The sequence below is a fragment of the Anopheles arabiensis genome, chromosome X, assembly GCF_016920715.1.
Source record: "Anopheles arabiensis isolate DONGOLA chromosome X, AaraD3, whole genome shotgun sequence".
In the NCBI taxonomy this organism is placed as follows: domain Eukaryota; kingdom Metazoa; phylum Arthropoda; class Insecta; order Diptera; family Culicidae; genus Anopheles; species Anopheles arabiensis.
The window spans coordinates 18,323,371-18,345,294 of record NC_053519.1 but is presented as its reverse complement, the minus strand read 5'-3'; the positions used below and the strand labels follow the sequence as shown (position 1 = coordinate 18,345,294).

At 44.2% G+C, this 21,924-nt stretch overlaps 1 protein-coding gene across 2 annotated transcripts in view; it reads left to right on the top strand.

The window, feature by feature from the left end:
- Positions 1 to 21,924, top strand: part of LOC120905769 (neuronal acetylcholine receptor subunit alpha-7-like) — a 90,479-nt gene that overhangs the window by 51,045 nt on the left and 17,510 nt on the right. For both annotated transcript variants that reach the window (XM_040316873.1, XM_040316874.1), the window contains 2 exons: positions 17,602 to 17,711; positions 19,863 to 20,043. In XM_040316873.1, the coding sequence (XP_040172807.1) occupies positions 17,602 to 17,711; positions 19,863 to 20,043 (291 nt within the window). The remainder of the gene's footprint in view (positions 1 to 17,601; positions 17,712 to 19,862; positions 20,044 to 21,924) is intronic.

Below are 21,924 nucleotides of genomic sequence, written 5' to 3'. Positions count from 1 at the left end.
GGAAAAAATCTATCTAAATCTAAACATCCAAACAAATTGAACATCTCTCCCGGTTCAATTTCGTCCTCGCAGTGTCCGATTGGCACCCAAGAAGCGGAAGAAGAAGCAGAACCAAGAAAGCAACAACGAAAAAAAGATAAAAAAAAAACATGGACACCGACGCCTCGATGGGACCTTTCTTTCGGTTGGGACAATCTTAAATAAAATACCATCCCGTGCACGTTTCTCTGTTCGTTCTCGTCCACCTTACCTTGATACCGTTCCTTTCCGCTCGTGCTCGTGAAACGCACCAATGAACTATCCCATCGGGGACGCTGGGTCGGGTAAGTGATAAAGAAGAAAAGGCTCCGCTCACCCTCACGCTCGATGTAGCAAGAATGAACAGTGGGTCGTAAACGTCCGTCGACTGAACGGAGTATCTTGTGGTAATGTGTTTGTGTTTGTACACGTTTGTTAGAGTCTCTTTTAGTACCATGCAGAGGGCGCCACTGCAAAGTGGGTTAGTGAAATCTTTAATCAATACAACCCCGTTCGAATCACAAGTTTATGGGAAGATTGTTTTAAAGCAGTCGAAGAAATTGTTTAACTTAATGGAACTAATCAGAACGAGAATGCTAGCACATCTTCCACCTTTATTTACTTACACTTGCCATCTTGTGTATCAATACAGCTGATTATGATTGATAGCTGTTGGAAAAAATGCATTTACGCATATATTGCCTACTTTTAGGCGGACGCTATCAATGAAACGCCACAAGTTATGCCACAAATAAATTCGCCTCAGCGAAACAACACACACAATTATTAAACCGAAAAGGAGGCGAATGAGGCCAATCGGCTGAAAGTCTCTTTAAAAAATAAACCGAATATGTACATCATAAACATCATGTACTAACATTGTAAAGCCATTATTGAATAATTCAGTTTTATTCCAAATGTCCCCACGAATGCCCATCGTGCACGCGGGTTATCAAAAAAGGCAGAAAAGTAGAAAAAGTAAGCGAAAAAAGGAACTAAATAACCTCCTTCGAGCCATAAACCTTTTCGGGGCAGAGCACAGTTTGCCACCGAATCCCAGGGGGAAATTGTGTGGACCCTTGCAAACCCACGCGCACACACAGACACACACGGGTACACCCGCTTTGATGAACCGGATTCGGCAAAGCAGTGTTGATGAAACTTTTCACCCACCGGGGAGCGCATTGTAAGCTGAAAAGATGCATAAATTTTGACTACGAATTAACAGTGGCAATATAACTTTTCGTAGAGATAAAAATGTGTTGAGAACAGCACAAAACCTCCAGCACCGACCGGTCAGTCCGGTCGCAGGATGAGGGCGAAGAAATTCCATCGATTGTGTAATCTACTGCCAAGAGGTGAGAGGATAGTAATGTAAGGCGTACTTTTTGCCGAGTAAAACTTTCCAAACTTGCAACTTTGTAACGTGCTCCTGCAAGCGCAGAACATTTCGATTCCACATGATTTTTTCTTCTTCTTTTTGTTAGAGACCTTGAGCCAACAAAAACGAAATCCCAGCAGTTACGATAAATGCTGCAAACACTCAAATGTACCCTTTGTGAAAGAGGAATAACATTCAGCCCTCCATTGCGTCTCAAATGCTCAACCACACGTTTCGATTATTGTGAGATGATGCTTAAGTGAAATAGAACCCAGTGAAATAGAAAGAGAGGGCGGAGAAAAAGTGGCTGAGGTCCGCATCGCTCGACCGGTTTCTTCAAACACTCTCAAATAAGCACGTTTTTCCGCTTACACAGTGTTATGTTCGCTTGCTGTTTTTTTTTTTGCCCGTTACTTTTTGGGCTGGAGGTACGTTGCGGTTTCGGCTTGCTCAAACATTCTTCTCCTTCGCTTGCGCTAGAATCGTGTCCATGGAGAGGGAAGGGACGAAAAAAAAACAGAAAGTAAGCCACACCACGGCGCAGCACGGCGGTACGAAAGTCATGCGGCCGATACTGCCTGGTGGCCACATCCATAATTCAAAATTATTACCTGTCGCAAACATTATAGCCCGCGCCTCTCACTCCGGCCGGTCGCACACCGCTTGCTTGATGGCTGATCTGCCGGTCGCGAATCCTTCCAACCGGTCGGGCAGGATCGCGAGCGGGCGACAGGAAGAGAGATAGCTCTGTTCGGTTGATGTATCATCAATGGGAGCTTCCTATAGTTCCATTAAAGGTACATCGCCTCCTCACCTTGCAAAGCGCTAGGAACGGTTCAGCTGTTAGCTTCACCGGATTGTATTTTTAAAACAGAATTGAAAAAAACGCACTTTTGTCGCGTGAATTGCATAACTTCGGGCAACGTGGCCAAGCTAAAATATTGAAAACCAAAGTTTAATTTATTTTAGATGTAGGAAGAACTATCTTTGAGCATTTTTCCCACAGTAAAAAATCTTGGTACTTATCTTAATATATAAAAAAAATCTTAATACTTGTCTTAATATAAGCAATCATATCATGCTAAGAATATTTTATTATTTTTGTAAAAGACTCGTTTAAAAGCTTGAAAATGTTCTATTGCCAACCACGTAAATGATAACAAATTCTAAGAAAATTCAAATGAGGTTATTTTAACGTGTATGTAAGCTATTTAATTATTAACTCTTTAGCATTTATTCCATATGCGACCAATCTTTTTTATGGTAAAATAAGTAACGTTTATCTCATATCACCTTGCGGTATGCATTTTTACGCGGCAATATATTTCTGTATGCTTGTTATTTAGTTTATACGACCTTTTTATAAAAGGTCCATGTCAACCGGGACACAAAGCAGGAAGCTCACATGTGCCTACACGGTCGATTTTCCTAATATTTTTGTTTATTTTTTTAAGCTTCACTTTATGAGATCAGAAAAACGAGGGTGAGAAAGCAGCGCCGACAGCAACAAAAAAGGCGCTATAAATAATGCGATAAAGTACGCATAACCTTAGAGGGTCGGGAAGGACGAAACACCGACCGTGCATTAGCGACACGGTTGGCCCAGGTGCTAGGGTGATGGCCCAAAATTTTTAATTTACATTAGTCGCCGTGATGTACGACGGTGCGAACGTGGTAGTTAGTTGACAATCGGGGAAGGGAGAGAGAGAGGTCGGCTCATTTCCGGGCGATGACTGAACGGTATGACGGCGGTATCGCTATCAGCTAACGATCCAACCGCCCAACGCACCATTACGGCATCATCGGACCGCCAAACACCACGGCCGCTCGTAGGCGCGCAAACTCCCTCGCATCAAGAAAAGCAGTCTTTTGTGGTTCATTTGTCACCGCTAGGAGGGGCAAACATTCTCGCGGCTCGAGCTTTCCCCCACGAGCTAGAAAATAGGAGGGAAAAATGTCAATACAGGCTCAATCAAGCCGTCCATCATCAAGAGCCTTAAGCTTCGCTCGCTCGGTGATGATTTCCAACGGCACACGGGTTTCCGTTTTCGCATTTTTATAGCCCCAGTGATGTAATTTATTGTAGCCAGAGCGCTCTATAATGCTTTCGGTGCGGCTCGGATGGGAAATGTTTTAAAGCCAGGCCCTGCCAGACCATGCTGCATCCCGTACCCGACAGTCGAAAGTTCGATGACCGGACGCAGCCCCCCGTCACTAATGAAGTCGCACGAAATCGCAGCTCGCAAAATGGAATAAACATTTTATGCAAATCCTTTTTAGAGAGTTCATAATGGGGCGCAAGTGGGGACAGGCGGATGAAAAGTTTTCCAACACGTTGATACTATGATGGAATTGCACTAACAGTGGGAACGTAGTGGGAACGTTGACTTCAGAGAGAATGGTTTTATTTATTTCTGAGCAAAAAAAAACCCTCAAAAAATCAAATTGCGACTGACGTTCGGTGAGTTTGTTTACGATCTGCTTTTATGCGGCTGTGCAAATTTCATCAGTATTTGCGGGAAATATTGCATTAGTTCCAATTCAATTAGGCTTGCCATCATTTCAAACGACCTTTTATTCAGATTGCGCAAACATAACAAAAATAAAACACACTCAAAATCTATAGTTTGTTAATCCAGTTGCATACAGACAGGCGTTCAGAATCGATGAAGTTTTATTTGCCCCTAAATGTTCAACTCGCATTACAAAAAAAACGCAAATAACAGCCATCAACGCCATACAGCAATGTATATCACGTGACAAAATCACCGCTTGAAGCGGAAAATGGATAAAGTTAGCAGTGTGGACCGCAAAACTACCATCGGAATAGATTGCAAACGTTTAGACACGCACGTATACCGACAAAGTCAATCCTTCCCAAGGGGAAAATATAACCGCTTTCCAATGAGTTTGCGTGTCCACGCATGTGGCAAAAGCATGCTTTCGAATCACTTCCATTCCCAAAACGGCACCACACGAGCTACAGCATGCGACGTCTTTGTAGAACGCAAACACGGGTGTGGAAATTTTAATTTGCAGCAATCAATTTACGATGGCCGCACTACTTTGCTCTTCAAGATCACACAGCCAGCGAGCTCGAGAAAATAGCATCGAACACCCAACCCCATCGGCATCCACCGCATCATTACTTAATCAATCAACAGTTAATGGGAGGGATGAGCCGGTTGTTCTTCAACTATCAGTAGATATATTTTACCGGATCGAGAATTAGGTGAAGTATTTATTACAGACACACACACACATACACATCGGCACACACATACACATTGGCACACACATCTTGGCGAGTGCCGCCATGACAGGTACAGCAATCTGGTGCTATATCGTATCCGAAAAACCTGCCGGTATGAAAGCAAGCGCTTTATTTCGTGGCTTTGATTTATCTAAGCCAACCCACAATAGCCGCCTTCTGAAGAAATCTGATCTGACAGAGCACGTCAAGCACACGAGACTGGCTTGGTGAGTCCTGGAGGTGGGGTGAGGGGAAAACGCAATTATTATTGCTCCATGCTCGACCGCCACGATATGGCGCTACAGAGAGCCCCATTGGATACCCTCCCAAACGAGGGCAGCCTAGAAAACTGCCAAGGGGAATCACGTAGCCCGGCAGCCATTGTACGGACCTGCCACTGTCGACGTGTGCAGGAATTGGAGCGTGTGCTTCGGGTTTTCTTAAGAACGATAGCTCACATTCCCTTAATAACCAAGCCAGAGTGTTGGTGTGGATCGGCACGAAGAGCCACCAGACACGGCCACCATGATGCGGGTCATATCGTGCCAAGGCTACACGAGACCCAAAGTCATGGCCCATTAATAATTGTGCACAAGACAATGAGCGATGAGTGGAGGAGGGATTGGGTGTGATTTTGTCATAAAGCAACCTGCCCGGCGGCGAAAAGTTACTGCTCTAGCGGTGTTATCGCGAGTGCGCGCGTTCTCGAACAGAGGGCCTTCTGTGCGTTTTAGCCCGGTTTTATTGATATTGATTGTCCGTAGCTGTTGATTGGAGCTGTCTTGCGGTGCGATTCATCACCGCGTAGAGGAGAAGCTAATTTATCAAGCAACATTGACGAACGGAATACTTCCTGCGGGTGAGCGGTATATCCGAATGCCCTGTGGTAGGATACTAGGAATTCTGGAAGAGCTTTTTTTGTGTGTGAAGACTTTCAGCAAACTTCCTTCGCTGCTCCAGCGGACACACGTGTTGGTAATTACGCACAACAAATAAGCTGTTCCGGTGAGTCAGTGTATGGTAGAGATACTTCTCGCTTACAGCAAATATGTTAGTCGGCCAAGAAGACGACACTGGGTTGGACAGCGCCGATAGACATTCATTCAATAATGATGCTTGTGATGATGTTCTGTCCTGCTTAAAACGCTGATCAACAACACCATTTTGATGGCCTTTCGAAGCATCTGTGTTTCTGTGCTTGTTACGCCAATAAAAGATGCTGCTTTTCGGAGGTAGGAGGCTGGGGGGGGGGGGATCCATGCGAAAAGTTTTAACAGACGCTCACTGTGCAGCAGAATTTATCAAAATAAAAAAAATAACAATAAATTACAGGCTTGGCAGGGCTTAGAGGACCCTGTTACTCCACAACTATCAGAAGGCAACCGAAAAAAAGCTTCCCACCCTGTTAGAGAGGCACCAGCTGAGCAAACTGGGAATGGCCAACAAACAGAAGAAAACAAAGACAAAAAAAACTGTGTGGGTCATAAATCATCATATCGCAACGGTTTCGGCTTCCAGGCGCACACTGCTGCCGAATGCGTAATTGCCAATCAAGGCGTGGAATGATTGCTTTCGGCAGGCGAGCGAATAAAAATGTATCATTCATCTAAATTAGAGTTCTCTGTTTCTCCCTCGAGACCTCTGCTCACTCTCATTTCCGGTCCAGGTCGGACTTGGGGAGGTTTCCAGAATTTGATACCGATCATCTTCCGCCAGGCGCCCAATCAAAGATATCAAAAGTTGGACTTTTCTTGCGTGCGATAAAGTATTCAAAAAAAGCCCCTCGATAAGGGCATCATTGTAGCCTACCACAGGAGTTAGATCCGAAGTTTCCACGGTCGCACGAGGCCAGTGTCTGCTCCGATGAGCCACCGAAGGGTAAAGCATAAATAATGCAATAAAACGATTAATTAATTTTGCACGACAACGAGCATAACAAGCTTGTGCCCTACCGTACATGGAAAGATGAGAGAAGACGGACTACACACTTAGCCACTAAATGGATCTTGAGAACTGGAGGTACGTAAACTGGCGCAAATTCTCTAGGAGCTCTCATCCCACCCAGGCGTGGAAGGATTGCGCTACCTTCGGAAACATCAAACGAAGGAGGTTCAGGCTTCTTCAACCAACTCCTTCGACGCAACGTAGCCGGAAAAGAAGAAGCGCCCCTGCCGGCTACTGAGAGACCAATTTAGCTGCTTACAAAGTGCCCCTCGCACTCCAGCGCTCAGAAGTGGCAGAATAATTCATCAGCCCGCTTTGCACCGACGCTCCTCTCCAACTGCAGAAAGAAACGTCAAGCGCGCCCGCTGCTGGCGTAAGTAAGTGTAATAAATACCCGATTTCCCGATAGCGTCCCCAACATACCTCCGTCTACCTCGGAGACTGAGGCTGTATGATTAAATGCCTGGACTACGTAAACACACGACCACTAGGCAGCAGCACCTAATTAACGTTATTGGGCACGGCTTCGTGCACGCTCTACTGAGTAGTTTTTTTTCCAATATTTGCCGAATAGCCGAACTGCCAGAAGTTTCGCGATTACAAAAGCTATTGGTGCTGTTTGAATCGGGAGCCTGCCGTAATCCTTTAATCTTGCCAGCCAGAAAGGGAATAAAGGCTCACTATCGGACAAACCGATTACTTGGGTACCGAAATCATAAAGAATACCTTCGCATTGATAATACCTTCGACACAATTTTCCGGCCTTAGCGTACGCACCTTGAGGTTGTGGTGTTTGCAAGATGGCGTCACCAGGCAGTCACTTCTGTTCCATCACGCAAAGGTCCGTATACGACGGCTAGTGAGTTTACCGGGAACTGGCTGATTTTAGCAGGTTTTCGTCGTATCGGTAAGCTGTAAGAAGGGTTCACACGGGCACACAAAATCCCAAGCCTGCTTTGATCAGAGCCTTCAGAATGCGCTCCTCTGCAGGTATTCTTCGCGATACCGGCAAGAGTAATTGTTGTTGTTGAACTCTGAATGTTCCTCCCGAAAATTTAAATTTTCTCAATCCAAAACGGATGGCAAGCTTCGCAAGGACAGTTTACGGTTCAGTGACCAAACCCCTCTGAGACACCGGAAACTCTCCGGGTATGCGCTGCTGGAAAGCGCTACGTATTAGTTCCGCTAGATTAACTAACCTGCCTGCCGTTCTTGGGGCGAAACTGTGGCGTTTTTTCATTACTTCTGGTGCCAAGATGGTTTATCTTTGCAAAAAAAAAACAACAACAAACAGCCAGCTCTGTGTTAAGTGCTAGCAGAACTGTTGTCCGAGAGCTTTCAAAAGATCTGTTTTGTTTTTATTGCTAACATCTCTTCGCGTAAATTAGTTCGCTCCGTCCGTTTTAGAGCAGGGTGCATAGAGTTCTAAACTTAATAAACAACTTTTTCTGTGAAGCGAGACTAAAACATTACAATTTACACGATCTTTTGAGCTGTTCGAAATAAGCAACAACTTTTCCCAACACCGTAACATTGCGTGTGTCAGCTGCCCAGGTACACGTTAATGTTTAAAGTTAGCTTCCCGTGTCTCTTTGCTGTTTTTCTTATTTTAGTTCTTGCTTGCTTTGTGACACTCTTGACTCGATTGTCGATAAACTTTTGATCAGCAGGAGCAGCATACGCCAATGCGTGAGAATCGCTTGGTACCCCATTTGTTTCTAGTTGTGTGCTGATGAATTAATAACAACCTTTTACGCTCGATTCCGGTATCGTGGACTTTAGGTAAGCCCAAAGTTATGCAATTTTCATTACAAAACCAACTTATTACGGGGAGTAACGTTACAGACTTTGCCAGCAGGGTGTTTAGGACTGTATAGTGTACGGAAGGATTGCGCTGTTCATAAAGCCACATGATGCAGAGGAAATGTTGAAATGTTGTTGAAAAGACATGTACCCGGAAGCGGCTTAGAAACGCGCTGGGCCCGGAAACAATAGCTACGATCACACTTTCTTGCAAACACCATGTGGAGGTATCGGAGAAGGGGAAACGCAAACAAGTAAACGACAAAAGACAAATACTACCAACGACTTTTTGTAGCATCGCTATCTTTGGCTTGGCAAGACATCTTGCCATGCTTGTGTGCCAATGTGTAAATAAACGACAGCCAGCAGCGAGAAAGTATTCTCCAGTGATTCATAATTCAATTTTTACATTACTTCCCGTACTTCGCACCACACTGCTCAGACCTAAGGGAGGAAGTCAGTATGACAGTGGCGCTAACAAGGGGAAAAAGAAAACATTTGCTAGCCTGCAGTAGAGTTAATATTTTGCGCGAACGTTTGTTTGTTTGCTTTTTGTTGCTTTGTTGAACACTTGAGATTTATTTCCATCCCGCCGTCAAGGGCACATTGCTCGCGAGTGTGGCGCACTCCTCGCGGTAGGCAGTTTATTTTTCCCGGTTCTGCTTGCCTTTTGCTTCCAGTCGCGAAAAGATAGAAGGGAAAGGTCAAAACAAAGGTGAAATTTGTCAAAGATGTACACATTGCACCCTACGCGAGTGTGGTTCCCAAACTTGGACCTAAGAAAACCAACCAACGAGATTTGTACAATCTTCAGAATGTGGCTTATATCAAATTTCCACATAAAGATCGTTACTAAAACGCGTTTGTAAACTAATCGTCAGAAAGTTCACTTTCGAGTTCTCATACCTTTAATCATTGAAGTAGAAATGCTACGCATGCGAAAATCCACACAATGTTTCCCGATGGCAAGGTTACTTATCCGCGAATGTGTCTCGGACAGAAGCTCGAATATCTCCCTATACCTTGTTTGAGTCGTGCCTTGTTCCTTCGTCTCAAGATTGGAGAAAGTATGTCAACCTGTTCCAGATATCGTGAAATCCGCCCTGTAAACACGCTGTGCAATACTATGATATGCCTGGCTAGCAATTTATAAACAGTTAAAACATCCCCTAAAGTAAAGACAGCAAACTGATGAAGCTGGATGATGGTGATGAAGATATACGACCACCAGTTCCTAGTCTGACGTGTTCCCGAGGAATTCCATCCGCGTGGATGCTTTTCCGCGGTCTCAGCGGAAAGAAAAAGTCATTCCATTACTCGTAATTAACTGCGGTACGGTTTCAAAAGACAATGCAAACAACAGCACAAGCAAGAATATATTTATTGGAGATCACAGTCAACGGCGGCAGAGGAGTGTGCTTCCTCGTTTCGGTTTTTTTTTTTTTGAAAGGCTCATAGTTGACTTCTCATGACATTAATTGCGAGTAATCTTCCGGTTCGAACGCTAACGAGCTGTCATGGTGCGATACTAGCGCACAAGAAACGTCTTTGCTCTAGACCAGGGGTCTCCAAACTACGGCCCGCGGGCCGCATGCGGCCCTTAAGAACTTAAAATGCGGCCCACGATGACTTTGCCAGAGTTAATATAAATATTACTTTATTATGATTTTTTTTAAATTAAAATGTATGTTTTACTTTTCTTAGACAAAAATCAAGCTTTAGTAACACGAAACTGTACAAGTATCGTTGGCATTTTATTATAAAAACGAGGTTAAAACGTTCACTCATCAGTTAAAGGTAGCTTCAAATGGCCCTCAACATAGTTATTTTTGAAGCAATGCGGCCCGCGAGTTGAAAAGTTTGGAGGCCCCTGCTCTAGACAACAACTGTGAAACTTCTTGGTTAACGGGTACTCTTAGCTCGGTGTTGCTTGACCAATTCGACCCCAATTCCCTATTAAATTTCCCTTAAAATGGCCTCCCAAAAAATATCCCCAGAAAACCCAAAACTCTCTCCTTTTCTCTCATTCTCTCTCTCTCTCTCTCTCTCTCTCTCTCTCTCTCTTTCTCTCTCTTTCTGTGTATATATATCATCTATGATTTAGATCTACATACTTGTCCTAACTATTCGGGGGCAAAGGAATTAATAACTAACCGAAACCCAGAAAAAAATCTTCAACCTTTTAAACCATTACTCCAGGATTGCTCCAAATATATGTATGTGTGTATGTATTTTCACAATCTGTTAGTAGTGTTTGTAACATGCGAGTACCACAGTTCTTGTGTCCTCCGCACATATAGGCAAACCCCTTTTCTCTATAAACAAAAAAAGGATAGAATGGTTTGACCTGTTTTACTTGCTTGTCCAAGGACCCGGAACGCCATGCCAACCATGTCCAACGGGTGTTCCGAAATTCCCGGTACCTTCGTGTACCCAGGCTCTGCAACGACGCACCTCTACACCACCCGTTTGAGGTTATACACAAGCGGGCAAGAGAAGTTATGGTGCGAGAGGTTTTGTGGCTTCCCAAAAACTTGTACTCCGGCAACCGAGTGGCTTTCTGGTATCGGTTCTCGGTTGTGGAAGCGAAAATTATGCTCCTCCCGCACTCTGCACTCCACTCCCAGCTCATCTGTTCGGTTGTCCTACGGAGTACGAGCGCCGCGGGAGCTGGGAGCAAGCGCCGAGGCCAAGTGCGAACCGTTCGTGTCTAGAGAACCGTCGTTTATTGTTCATTTAATTTATTGAGTTACAAGTACGGTTGGAAAATGCCTGCCCGCAGCATCCAAGCCGGCAACTGAGACTGACGCCAACAGCAAAGACAACGAGATGTGAACAGGCAGTGTGTGCGTCCCTATGAAACGAGCGAACGAGCGTGTGCGAGACAGAGCGGGAGCGATCCGCACGAGGACGTGACTTTTCGGTGCACGGAACAAAAGATTCAACCGCAAAGCTGGAGCAATGGAGCGCTAACAACGTGCTCGCTCCTGCGCTCTCACTCACACATTCGTTCGCTCGAAATTGAAGGATACTTTGCGAGCAGGGTTGGTGATGCTCTTTCCACATCCGGCGTGGGGGAAAGTAAGGGAAAATTTTATGCCAAAATATGCATAAATCATACCGTCGTATCTTCCACCGGTCGCTTTCCACTTTTAGTATCACGAAGCTGGATTTCATCCGCTTTCATAGGCATTTTTTCCTTGTTTGACTGCTGCTATCGGAGCTGATCTCCTCAACGCTAGCACCGGTGGGGATTTGGCATGACACTTTATACGGCGTACGCTATCCGATGATGCGGGACTATCAGCGTCCCAGCCGTTTGTTTGAGCCGCCTCTTTACACAATCCAGTTTACATATTATGCTTTTCCTCCCTATCACAGTGCCAACAGATTCAATCTTCAATATTTACACGCAAAGAGACTTATAAAACAAAAAACACACACATACACACAAACATACACAGAGCTGAGGCATTACATATATACAGTGCGTGTGAGTGCCGTTGATTACGCTGAATTAGACAAATTAGCCCAATAAATGAACATAATTTCAGAGGGAGTTCCCTTTCTCTCATTCATACCACCAGTTGCGGTTGACATTCAGTAAAGTACTTTTTGGTGCTTTTTTGTGGCGAACGAGTTTCCGCAAACCGAAACGTCACTCGTCGGCTCTGACAGCTAGCAGCTGTCAGTTACACGTCAAATCACGCCGATTTTATAACTTCAAGTCATGCAGTTCCTTTTTTTGTTGTTGTTGTTGTTGTTTTCGGACACGCACTTACGCAATCTCTGTTGCTGTTACCGCTCGCCAGTACGCCCGGAAGTTTTCTGCATGATTCCGTCGCGAGAGGACACGGTAATCAAATCATTTCAATTATAGCGAACGAGCCATTTTGATGGCTCATCCGGAAAATCAAAGCTCGTGTTTGCTCGTCTCCGTGGGTGTACACTGACGCTGCTTGGTCGCTACCGTTGACAGTGAGGCTCGGGCTTTTTAATACGTTTACGGTAGGATTTTATTAGATCATGTTTTACTCCCCGCAGCCAAAAACCGACCCAAAAGCGAAGGCGAGACGCGAGTGTGGTAAATACTGCGGACATTGGAAATAGCTATCATGACTTTGTTCTCCCCTTTTTTTATTCTCAGTCCAACCTACAAATTCTACCATCACACACACATACACTTTTGTGGTTCGCTTTAGCTGTCGCTTGGTCCTTTTTTGCGTTGCTATTGTTATCAACTTGGTGTGTTTGCAACCACGGTAGCATTCGAGCTCTGGTGCCCGCACCTGTGTGCGACCAGCAGCCAGAATGCGTAAGCTTCAATCCCGCTCCACGGCAAACCATTGACCCAGCCAATTGGATCGTGGCGGAGCGGTGAACCCAACCGAACCACTAATCTCCTTTGTCCGGTCACCGTAAAAACCGGCCCAGAGCTGTCAGCACGCGAATCTCGAGCCGACCACGGCGGTGGTACCATGCCGCCAAGACAGCTAATTTGGCTCCCTTTTTTTTGTTCTAGCGTAATGCGAATACATTTCATGTCCCAATCCCTTTTCGATAATCGAAAACTATGGCGGGTACGGTTCCATCCTGCACCGGAGGATAGAGATTTCATTTCGTTCCCCCCTCCTACTCGTTCTTCCCGCCCACCCAAAATATAAAAGGTTGGATAATCTAAAGAGCTCCACCGGAAATACGTCAACCGAGTGGTCAACAACTACTAAGCCTAGAGCCGCACCAGCCACTCCCGGCTGAAAAAGGGTTAAAGTGGATACGATTTCCTACGTTTTCGCTAAGGAAACATTTCGGCAAATGGGAAGTGGAAAATAATATCAAATCCCATTTCCATTCCTATTACTTTGTTTTGTGCCGTGGACACAAATGGAGAGCTTTCGTCTTGACCTCTCCCCTCTCCCCACCTCCCTCGCCTCAACACAAAAAATGGCAAATTGGTAGGCGTGCTCGGAGGTACAAGAAACGGGCAAACCCTCACCCCCCCCCCTCCTCTCCCACTTCCTACCCTTCTCGCCTACAGTAAACATCATATGTAACGTTTGTTTGGGACCACCATTTTCAATCGTACAACCGAGCTGAAGAAAGCTCTGTTCAATTGTTCGCAGCCCTGCAGTCGCAAAAAAGGTTAGGCACGCTGCTTTTTTTCATCCGCTGGCTGCCTGATTTTGCTCACTATCTAATTCATGTTTATTGTTTCGGGTTGCCCGGGAGCGAGAAAATATCCACGGCAGCCCAGAAGTGCCCAACCTCTCTTCCCACCAGAGAGATAGCACAGGAGCACGGGGAGTCCCGTCCCCGGCGCCTGATTCGAGTATCAAATTTTATTGTGAATGGTATGACAGTAAAACGAAAACCAAAACCGCTGTTTCTGCTACCGGGTGGTACCGAGCCCTGGGTGTATGCGGGTGCTTCTAGGTTTTTTTTTTAAAACCACATTGCGTTTTGCTATACTCTTTTCATTGCTGCTTTTGCAACAGCAAAGCAAAACAAACACAACCAAGATTGGAATGTCTGAAAGGAGCAGTGAAGTGGAATGGAAGTGAGAGGGGGAAGGCAATGTGATCCCTTTTGAAGCACACTTCAAGAGCAGAAGTGAAGAGAATTCTGGTTTGTTTCTTCTTTAAATTGTACTTGTCGTATTATGATTATGTTGTCTCCAATGCCCGAGGACGAAAGAATTGTCAAGTCATGTGGACACCGACACGTGTATTGCAGAAATGTTTGGTAATTATTGCATTTTTATTTTGTTACGACACGACAAAGAGGCCAAGTCAACACACCCTGCAAATCTGTCCGGACGTTTGTGTGATGTTGATTGCATACTTTCAGGCGATTTGCGTGACAAAGCAGTCTCTCGTGAGCTTTCGTGCTAAAATGTTATGCAGTCAGATTGCACTAATATCATAGGATTTCTAGTATACCAGTAGGCTAAGCGTGCCAATCATGGCTAGAATATGTGATTATTATACCGATTTTAATACTGTCAAAATAAGTATTGGTTATAATTTCAAATGTATATATGTTTTCTTGAAGCCCGAAATATGTAGAACATGAGTTTATTTTTTATTTTGACTCAGTTTTTATCGTCGAGATCGCCGAAAATTTTAATCTCAAGGTACCAATTATGGTTATGGCTCCTAGCACTTCACTGTACCTCTAACTATTGTGATTTTAAGCCAAAACGTGCATATTAGCACCAAAAATCAGTTTGTGACATTATTTTAAATCAAATCAAATAATAATATGTTTAATTCAGTTAAATAAGTATATAAACACTATTAATTACGTAAAATTCATAGTTTGAAATATCTTTGTTCTAGCACTGGTTGTGTAACTAGCCATGCTCAATTAATCGCACAATGTATAGGGATAATCCTTCTAAAAAAATCATTCTTATTCTACTGATAACACAAATCTTAAACACTGTTCGGACATGCTTCATATCATCTAGCAATTCTTCATATCACCTGAAACTATACCCCAGCTACTGTTTTGTGGTATCATGGCAAATCATGGTGGTCTGTTTGAATTGGTTTAAATGAAGTTTCGTAGCCAATGTCCAGCTACCTTGAAAATGCTTCTTGCCGAGACTTGCCCTAACTAACGACCACGGAAGAACAAGTGTGCACTTGACAATAGGGCCGTTCGAACGTAGTTCGCTTTTTTCGTATGAAAGTTATGGTGCGTTATGTTGATGAAACTGTTTCCCTTTTTAAACATTTTACACGTAACTACTATTTAACTCATTTATGAACGCTTTAGATTGTGAAAATAATAACGAGAAACCCGATAGCTTGTAAAATTTGCACTACGACCAAAATGACAGCACACTGCGTTTCATAATGATAGCCTCACCTAGTTTTTGTTTATTTAAGGCAATTAAAAATTATCGGATAATTTTGAAAAAATCACACGTTTTCAAGCTGCTGCATGAAAAAACTCACAAAAATGTTGGAAATATTCTTGATAATTTAAAAAAAAAAAACTTGAAAACGGGGCGTTTCAAGATGATAGCCTCACTTCGGTATTTAATTGAGTACTAACATTTTTTTTTCAAAACCTAGTAATCAGTTGATTATGTATTACGGTTGATAACCTGAAAAATCCGTTTTGGCAAACTTTCGGCAAGTTTTAGCAAAGACTGAACAGAAAAGGTTCGCCAGGCATTTCTAATCGCTACTTCCAGATGCTGTACGGTCTCCTACTGTTCCTCTTCTTCAAATACTTTTCAAACTTACATGCCCCAGACGTTCTCGATGGGATTTAGATCAGTAAAAAACGGTAGACCAAGTCAAAGTATTGATTTGCATTCCTTCCAGGCGATCCTCTGTATTCTTGCTGACATGTATGGAAGCGTAATCTAGTTGTAATATCAACTGGTTGTTTAATATATGTTCACGCGAGGTTTCAAATAATTGCCTAGGATATGGGTGTACTTATCACTGCCCATTCGTGTTGCAACAATCGGCAAATCGTACTTTCCATGGCTGCTAAACAGTAGCGGGTTTACAGTGTCGGGGGCCCTAAGCAGTAAAAATTGTTGATGCCCCTTTGCTCTAATTATTCTTCGTTTATTTCTCACGGATAGTATTTCTGAACGCTATTTTCCCGATGAATTCCTTTGGCTATAAGCACTTGCATAATTAAGATAATTGTTAATAACATTTGTAGATCTTTGAATAAGTACACCGATTTCGCAATTAGATTTGCCAAGTGTATGGTAAGCATCAATTTGGTCTATTTCGCGCACCGAGAGCTGTCTTCTTCACACTATTCTTAAACTGGATGACAAATTTAATGTAAGCAAATTCAAATGGATGCCAGATTAATTTTGTATGCTCTTGGTTTAATGCAAGATAGTTCTATTATAAAAAAAGGTGAGACTATCATTTTGAAACGCCCCCATTTAAAGTTTTCTTTATTATCAAGAATATTTCCAACATTTTCGTAAAAAAATTCCAAGAAAAAGTTTATTCAAACGCATTTGAAAACGTGTATTTTTTTTTCAAAATTTCCTGATATTTTTTATAACTTTAAATCAACAAAAACACGGTGCGACTATCGTTATTAATTGCAGTGTAGTAAAAAACATCCATGGTATACTGCGATAATGGGTACATCGATGTTAAGTTATACACATTCGAGAAAAAGACGTATTCAGTGCTGAAAAATGTCATGAGCATCTCGTGACCACCGAAAGCAAAGGTAAAATTTGTGTTAAATGCTTGCAAAACTCTAATATTATACAGCGCTACTCTAAGCCAAATGGTAAAACATGCCAAACATCATGGCAACATACTTTAAAATGGTGATATTTTACAAACGGAAGTGGCCAGCACGGAACTAAAAAAGCACAAATATTTTAAAATGTTTATATTTCATTTAAAATATTCGAGGGTTTGGAACGCAAATAAACTGTTTCAGAGAAGAAAAAAATTGCTCGTTATAGTCATAATATGCTATAACCACCATTAGTACACTTACTCTGCCTACCATCATTGTTTGCAACTTATCATAATATCGTATCTGCAAAAATGGATAAAGAAAATTATCACAAGTTTTCATTACGGATTTCCAGGCATTTACCATTAAAAAACAGAACACACAATCAAATGGATTAATTCCGGTTAACTTTTGCCAATACAGGCTCGATGTGTCGCAAATGATACCAGATTTGGAATTTTTCAACCCAATTTTGTTGGATTGTTTTAACAGCGTCACGACTGTATATGAAGTTATATGAATTATAGTGCTTTCTTTACGTTAATAAATCACCATCATCGCCCCTCGTCCCCCAACGCCACCCCTACCAACGTAGATCTTACATAAGTTTTACAGAACGCTACGAAATGTTCACATTTTACGCAAGGAAAGGCAAATAACTGTCTTTATTTAATAAATAATATTACATGCAGAATATGAATACTATTCAAATTACTTCTTTGAATTATCCCTGATTTCAACGTGCGATGACGATCGAAGCAAAACAGAGATCAAAAAGCTGATTTAAACTCTGACAAATCACTGAATAGCTTTAACAATTCTGACAGATCACTAGCAATGATCCGAATATACTCATGCCGTTTTTCTTCAGTGCACATCAGCAGAACTTCATCAACCGAAACTCGCCCATGCTAACCAACTTAAACTTTTTTCTTGCTCTTCTTAATTGCCTCTTTTCCAGGAGTGGAACGACATGAACGTCAGATGGAACTCGTCCGAGTATGGTGGGGTGCGCGATTTGCGAATACCACCACATCGCCTCTGGAAACCGGACGTCCTAATGTACAACAGGTACGAGGGAAAGCTTCTCATTTCGATCTAGTTAATCGTCTAGTGTTATGTAAGCTAGCGATAAAGGAATATCAGGAGGGCAACGCTCGATTAAAAGCGTTAAAAGAAAGGCACAAACACCATACCATCAAAGTACGACTCAAGTCATCGCTGAGCGTCGTATCCGAACGCGTCGCTTCCACAATTTAATTTCTATTGTTTGCGCTGTTCCTGTTGATCCTCCCGGCACTGATTGGATTTGCTGATTATAGCACCTTGTACATGGCAAAGAAAAACACCAAAAACAAACTTGCAGCACACGCTACAAAAAGAACGCGTTACTTTACTGGACGACAGCCATCATCCCGTCACCCGGGATCCCCTCCATTAAGTGGTTTGTGGCAGGCGTACGGATGCACGAGCGCGCGAAACAGGCTATTGTAAGCGATAGGGAGCAAACAGTTCATCTTGCTGTTGTAATTAAATTTCCTGTCTTTTGCACCAGCGTCCAAACATTACGGACGGTACCTGAGTACCGGCCTGGCGGGAGCACATCCTTGATTGAGGGTGGCGTGGTGTACATTGCACCAGGAAATTGCCGATTTCCGACAGAAACTACCCAGTGTCCCCCTCGGTTTGGATTGCTATTGCCACCGGAGTGGGAAAGTGACTTGGGTTATTTTTTTTTTTTTACCGCATCGCTGGTGATCGTTGCTTGTAATCTCTTACGCTCTCCGCACAGTTAGAAGTCGTGGAACGTGGAATAAACTTATAAAACTAACGTATAATATTCCCGCGGTGATACGGATGGAGTAGTACAGACAGTGGGACAAAAAACAGACACACACAAAACGCTCCACTTGTGCAAAGTGTGTTTGCCATTGGTGATTGCACTGTATACACTCAGAAACTCCCTTTCCATCCCCGCCACCTGTATACCGCCCTCTTCACATCCTCTAGCAGCACCCGCAACACATCAGGCGCTTGACGGTAGAATTTAATTCCGAAACTCAAGCTCATTTCCATAATCTCCTTCAGGACTCCCGCGAGTAAATTGTCCTCGAGTGGGGCGCACCAGCCCGATCCAAGGTGATATTGTTTTTCCGCACTACACTAATCTTTCACCCAAAGGCGTCCTATAGCACCCCGGCTAAACCCGGCGCTTTGCCAAGCAGTGTGAGCGCACTTCATCCTACCTAAGCAACCTATCGTACCGAGCGTTTGGTCCTTCGGACCGAATATTTGTTGTAGTGCACACGCGGAAGAATGCTCAACACTGCTCCTCGATCCACGATCCCTCCAATTGGTGTGTGTATGTGAAAATGTTTGCGAATGTGTGTTACAACTGGCCACAGTGCTTCGTGGAAGAATTCCATTACCATTTCGCGTCCGTACCGTCATGCCGGCTAAACGACAGCCGGAACGGCCATATCGACAACAAAATATCGCCCGGTGGCAATAAAATTCCATTGAGTGGGACCCCGAACTTTACTTCGGGGGTAGCCAGAAAATGGAGGTTAGGCTGGAAGTAGAGGGTAGTGAAAACACAAAGAATGTTTGCCTAACCCCTACCCCGCACACTGGACGGAAGTCGCGTGCAATCGCGTATTCGGCATAATGGTAATTACGTCTTAAGTGAAGCGTAAGTGAGTTTCATTTACATTTCAGCAAATGGAGGAAAGAAACCTTATACACACACACACACGTGCATGCACACACACACACACATCTTTATGTCCTTACGCAGTAGTGAGGGAGGATCCAGCACGAAGCTTAACATTTTCGCCAGAACCATGAAATTGCTCGTAACTCGACCCACTGGATGTGACTGGCGTAAAGATTTGTGAAGCGTATGATTGCACCAGTCGTTGTAGTCGGGATTTTTTGTTTCTTCTTTTTGCTTGTCGCCATTGACTGCTTGCCTAACAGCAAAAGAACAATTCCACCAGACCCGCAAGAGCGCAGCGGTAGATTCGAATCCAAAAAAAGGGCAATGCACTAGTACCATGCTTACCACGCATAACAGAGGTACTGGCCCCGGTGCGTTCTGCAGAAGTTGCAAAACAGCACACTGTTGACGACATAGATATTCATTTCAGAGCAGTGCTGTCTAGTCTTGTCCAGATTAATCATTCCCAGTACTTTCTTCTTTTCCTACACCGAAACAAACAGTGCCGACGAAGGGTTCGACGGAACGTACCCGACCAACGTGGTCGTGCGCAACAACGGGTCCTGTCTCTACGTACCGCCGGGAATTTTCAAATCCACCTGCAAGATTGACATCACCTGGTTCCCGTTCGATGATCAGCGCTGCGAAATGAAGTTCGGCTCGTGGACGTACGACGGCTTTCAGGTAGGTAACCGACCCGGCAGGGCAAGGAATGACTTTCTACCTGTCAAGCCCATAACTTCCCGCATGCACACAGGTCCACCGGTACAGTTGTGCAAGTATTTCCCGTGGCAGGTAGTGTCAATGTCAGTATTCTACCATAGTACCAGAGCGTTCTTTTGGTTGAACCATACCATTCCAGAGATCCATCCAGAGCTGCAGAAAAAGAGAGAGAGAGAGTAAGGCACACATACAAACACATACACACCAGGAGCGTCTGATGATTGTATCTGCAATTATCGTACCAACCTACCCTATATTCGTGGCATCGCTTCTGTTTTCGCAAGGTCGTTTCTGGGTTAGAAATAATGCATGTGGTTTGTCGGTCCTTCGGAGTTTACTCGCACTGTTCGCGTCACACCGCCACATCATTCTGGCGTCCCCAGTGGACATATGCTACTGGTGCTGCTGTTGTTGCTGCTGCTGCTGCTGCTGCTGCGGCGGCGGTAGGGCAGTTTCCACGTTTCATGACAGTGGCTTGTCGCGCGCCCGTCCAGATCCCGAGGGCCCAGATGGGGACATCCAATTTTCGGAACACTCACATGCGCGAACATGCACGATGCCTTGTGCCTGGCTCCGACAGAGCCGCTCGTTGAAAATAGCGCTCTCGGGCTTCCAAGTAGCCGCGAGTGGGAGGGCGCCGTGTGAACCGGCCACCGGAAGGCAACGTGCACACCGTGTGGCAGGAGACGAGAGATTATAATGTTGTTATTCAATTTAAAGTTCTAATTGATTATTTTTCCCAGTAAACCTCAACATCCCTTTACTCCGCAGCGCGAGTGCCATCGCTCGTATCAAACCGGGTGAATGGGGCTGCTGCACATTTCCGGGCGTTGATTTTGGCGTGTTTAATCTGGCCACAAACATAATACACACATACACGCGCACACACACTAAAGATAGAGATGCGTTTAAGGTTCGTGTGAGTGAACATGAATGCGGGACGGGAAGGTGATATGCAAATGCGCCAACCGGTGCCCGATTCAAAATAAGCCACCATGAAACTATGCTGCACGTGTTTTGCGGAGGAGGTGTCCCGTGGGAATGGAAGAAAGCTGGGAAGGGCCGTTTCGGGGACGAGTCGCTATCCCGCACAGTTAACGGGGGTGTGCATATGTTCGCCATCGTCACATGTGTGGCTTGCATCGTCATGAAGAACAGATAATGTGTGATTGCACATACATGTTCGTGTGTGTGTATGTATGTGTGTATGTGTGTGTGTGTGTGTGTGTCTGGACACTAAAGTGCAGCGTGGAAACGACAGCTACAACCTTAGCGGAGCAGCCGAGCCCGGACTGCGAATGGCGGAAATGATATTACAATAATTGCAGTGGAAAAGCCGGAACCGTAATGGAGATTTATGCGCGCAAACGGTTTTGATGGGGGGTAGGGGGCGGGCGCCGTGATGCACTCTGTGAATAGTCTGACTGGCTGCATATGTTGCGCAAACCTTTCAATTCGGCATTATCGGTTGGAAATTCAATACACGCTCGCATGATGATGGTCATCATGATGGCCCGTCTATTTTTAGGTTTGTTGTTGTGCCTCTCGAAAGTGGGCACGGTTACAATGTCAATTTGTTAAGCTTTCGAAAGAGCACAGAAGTGTGGGTGTGTATATTGGGGGAGTGAATTTGCTTTGCATAAAAGTGAAACAACCATAAGAGGAAACGACCACAAACAGAGATATTGAAAAATGGTCGTTGTGTGTGCGCATTTACGAAATTAAACTCCTTCGTTGCAAGCACAGCGCGTGTGATGCGAATGGTTGTGTTCGTTTTTGATTGCCTATCTTTAATGAGAGGTTGATAAAAATAGATTTTACGAGGAGACAAAAAAGGAACCA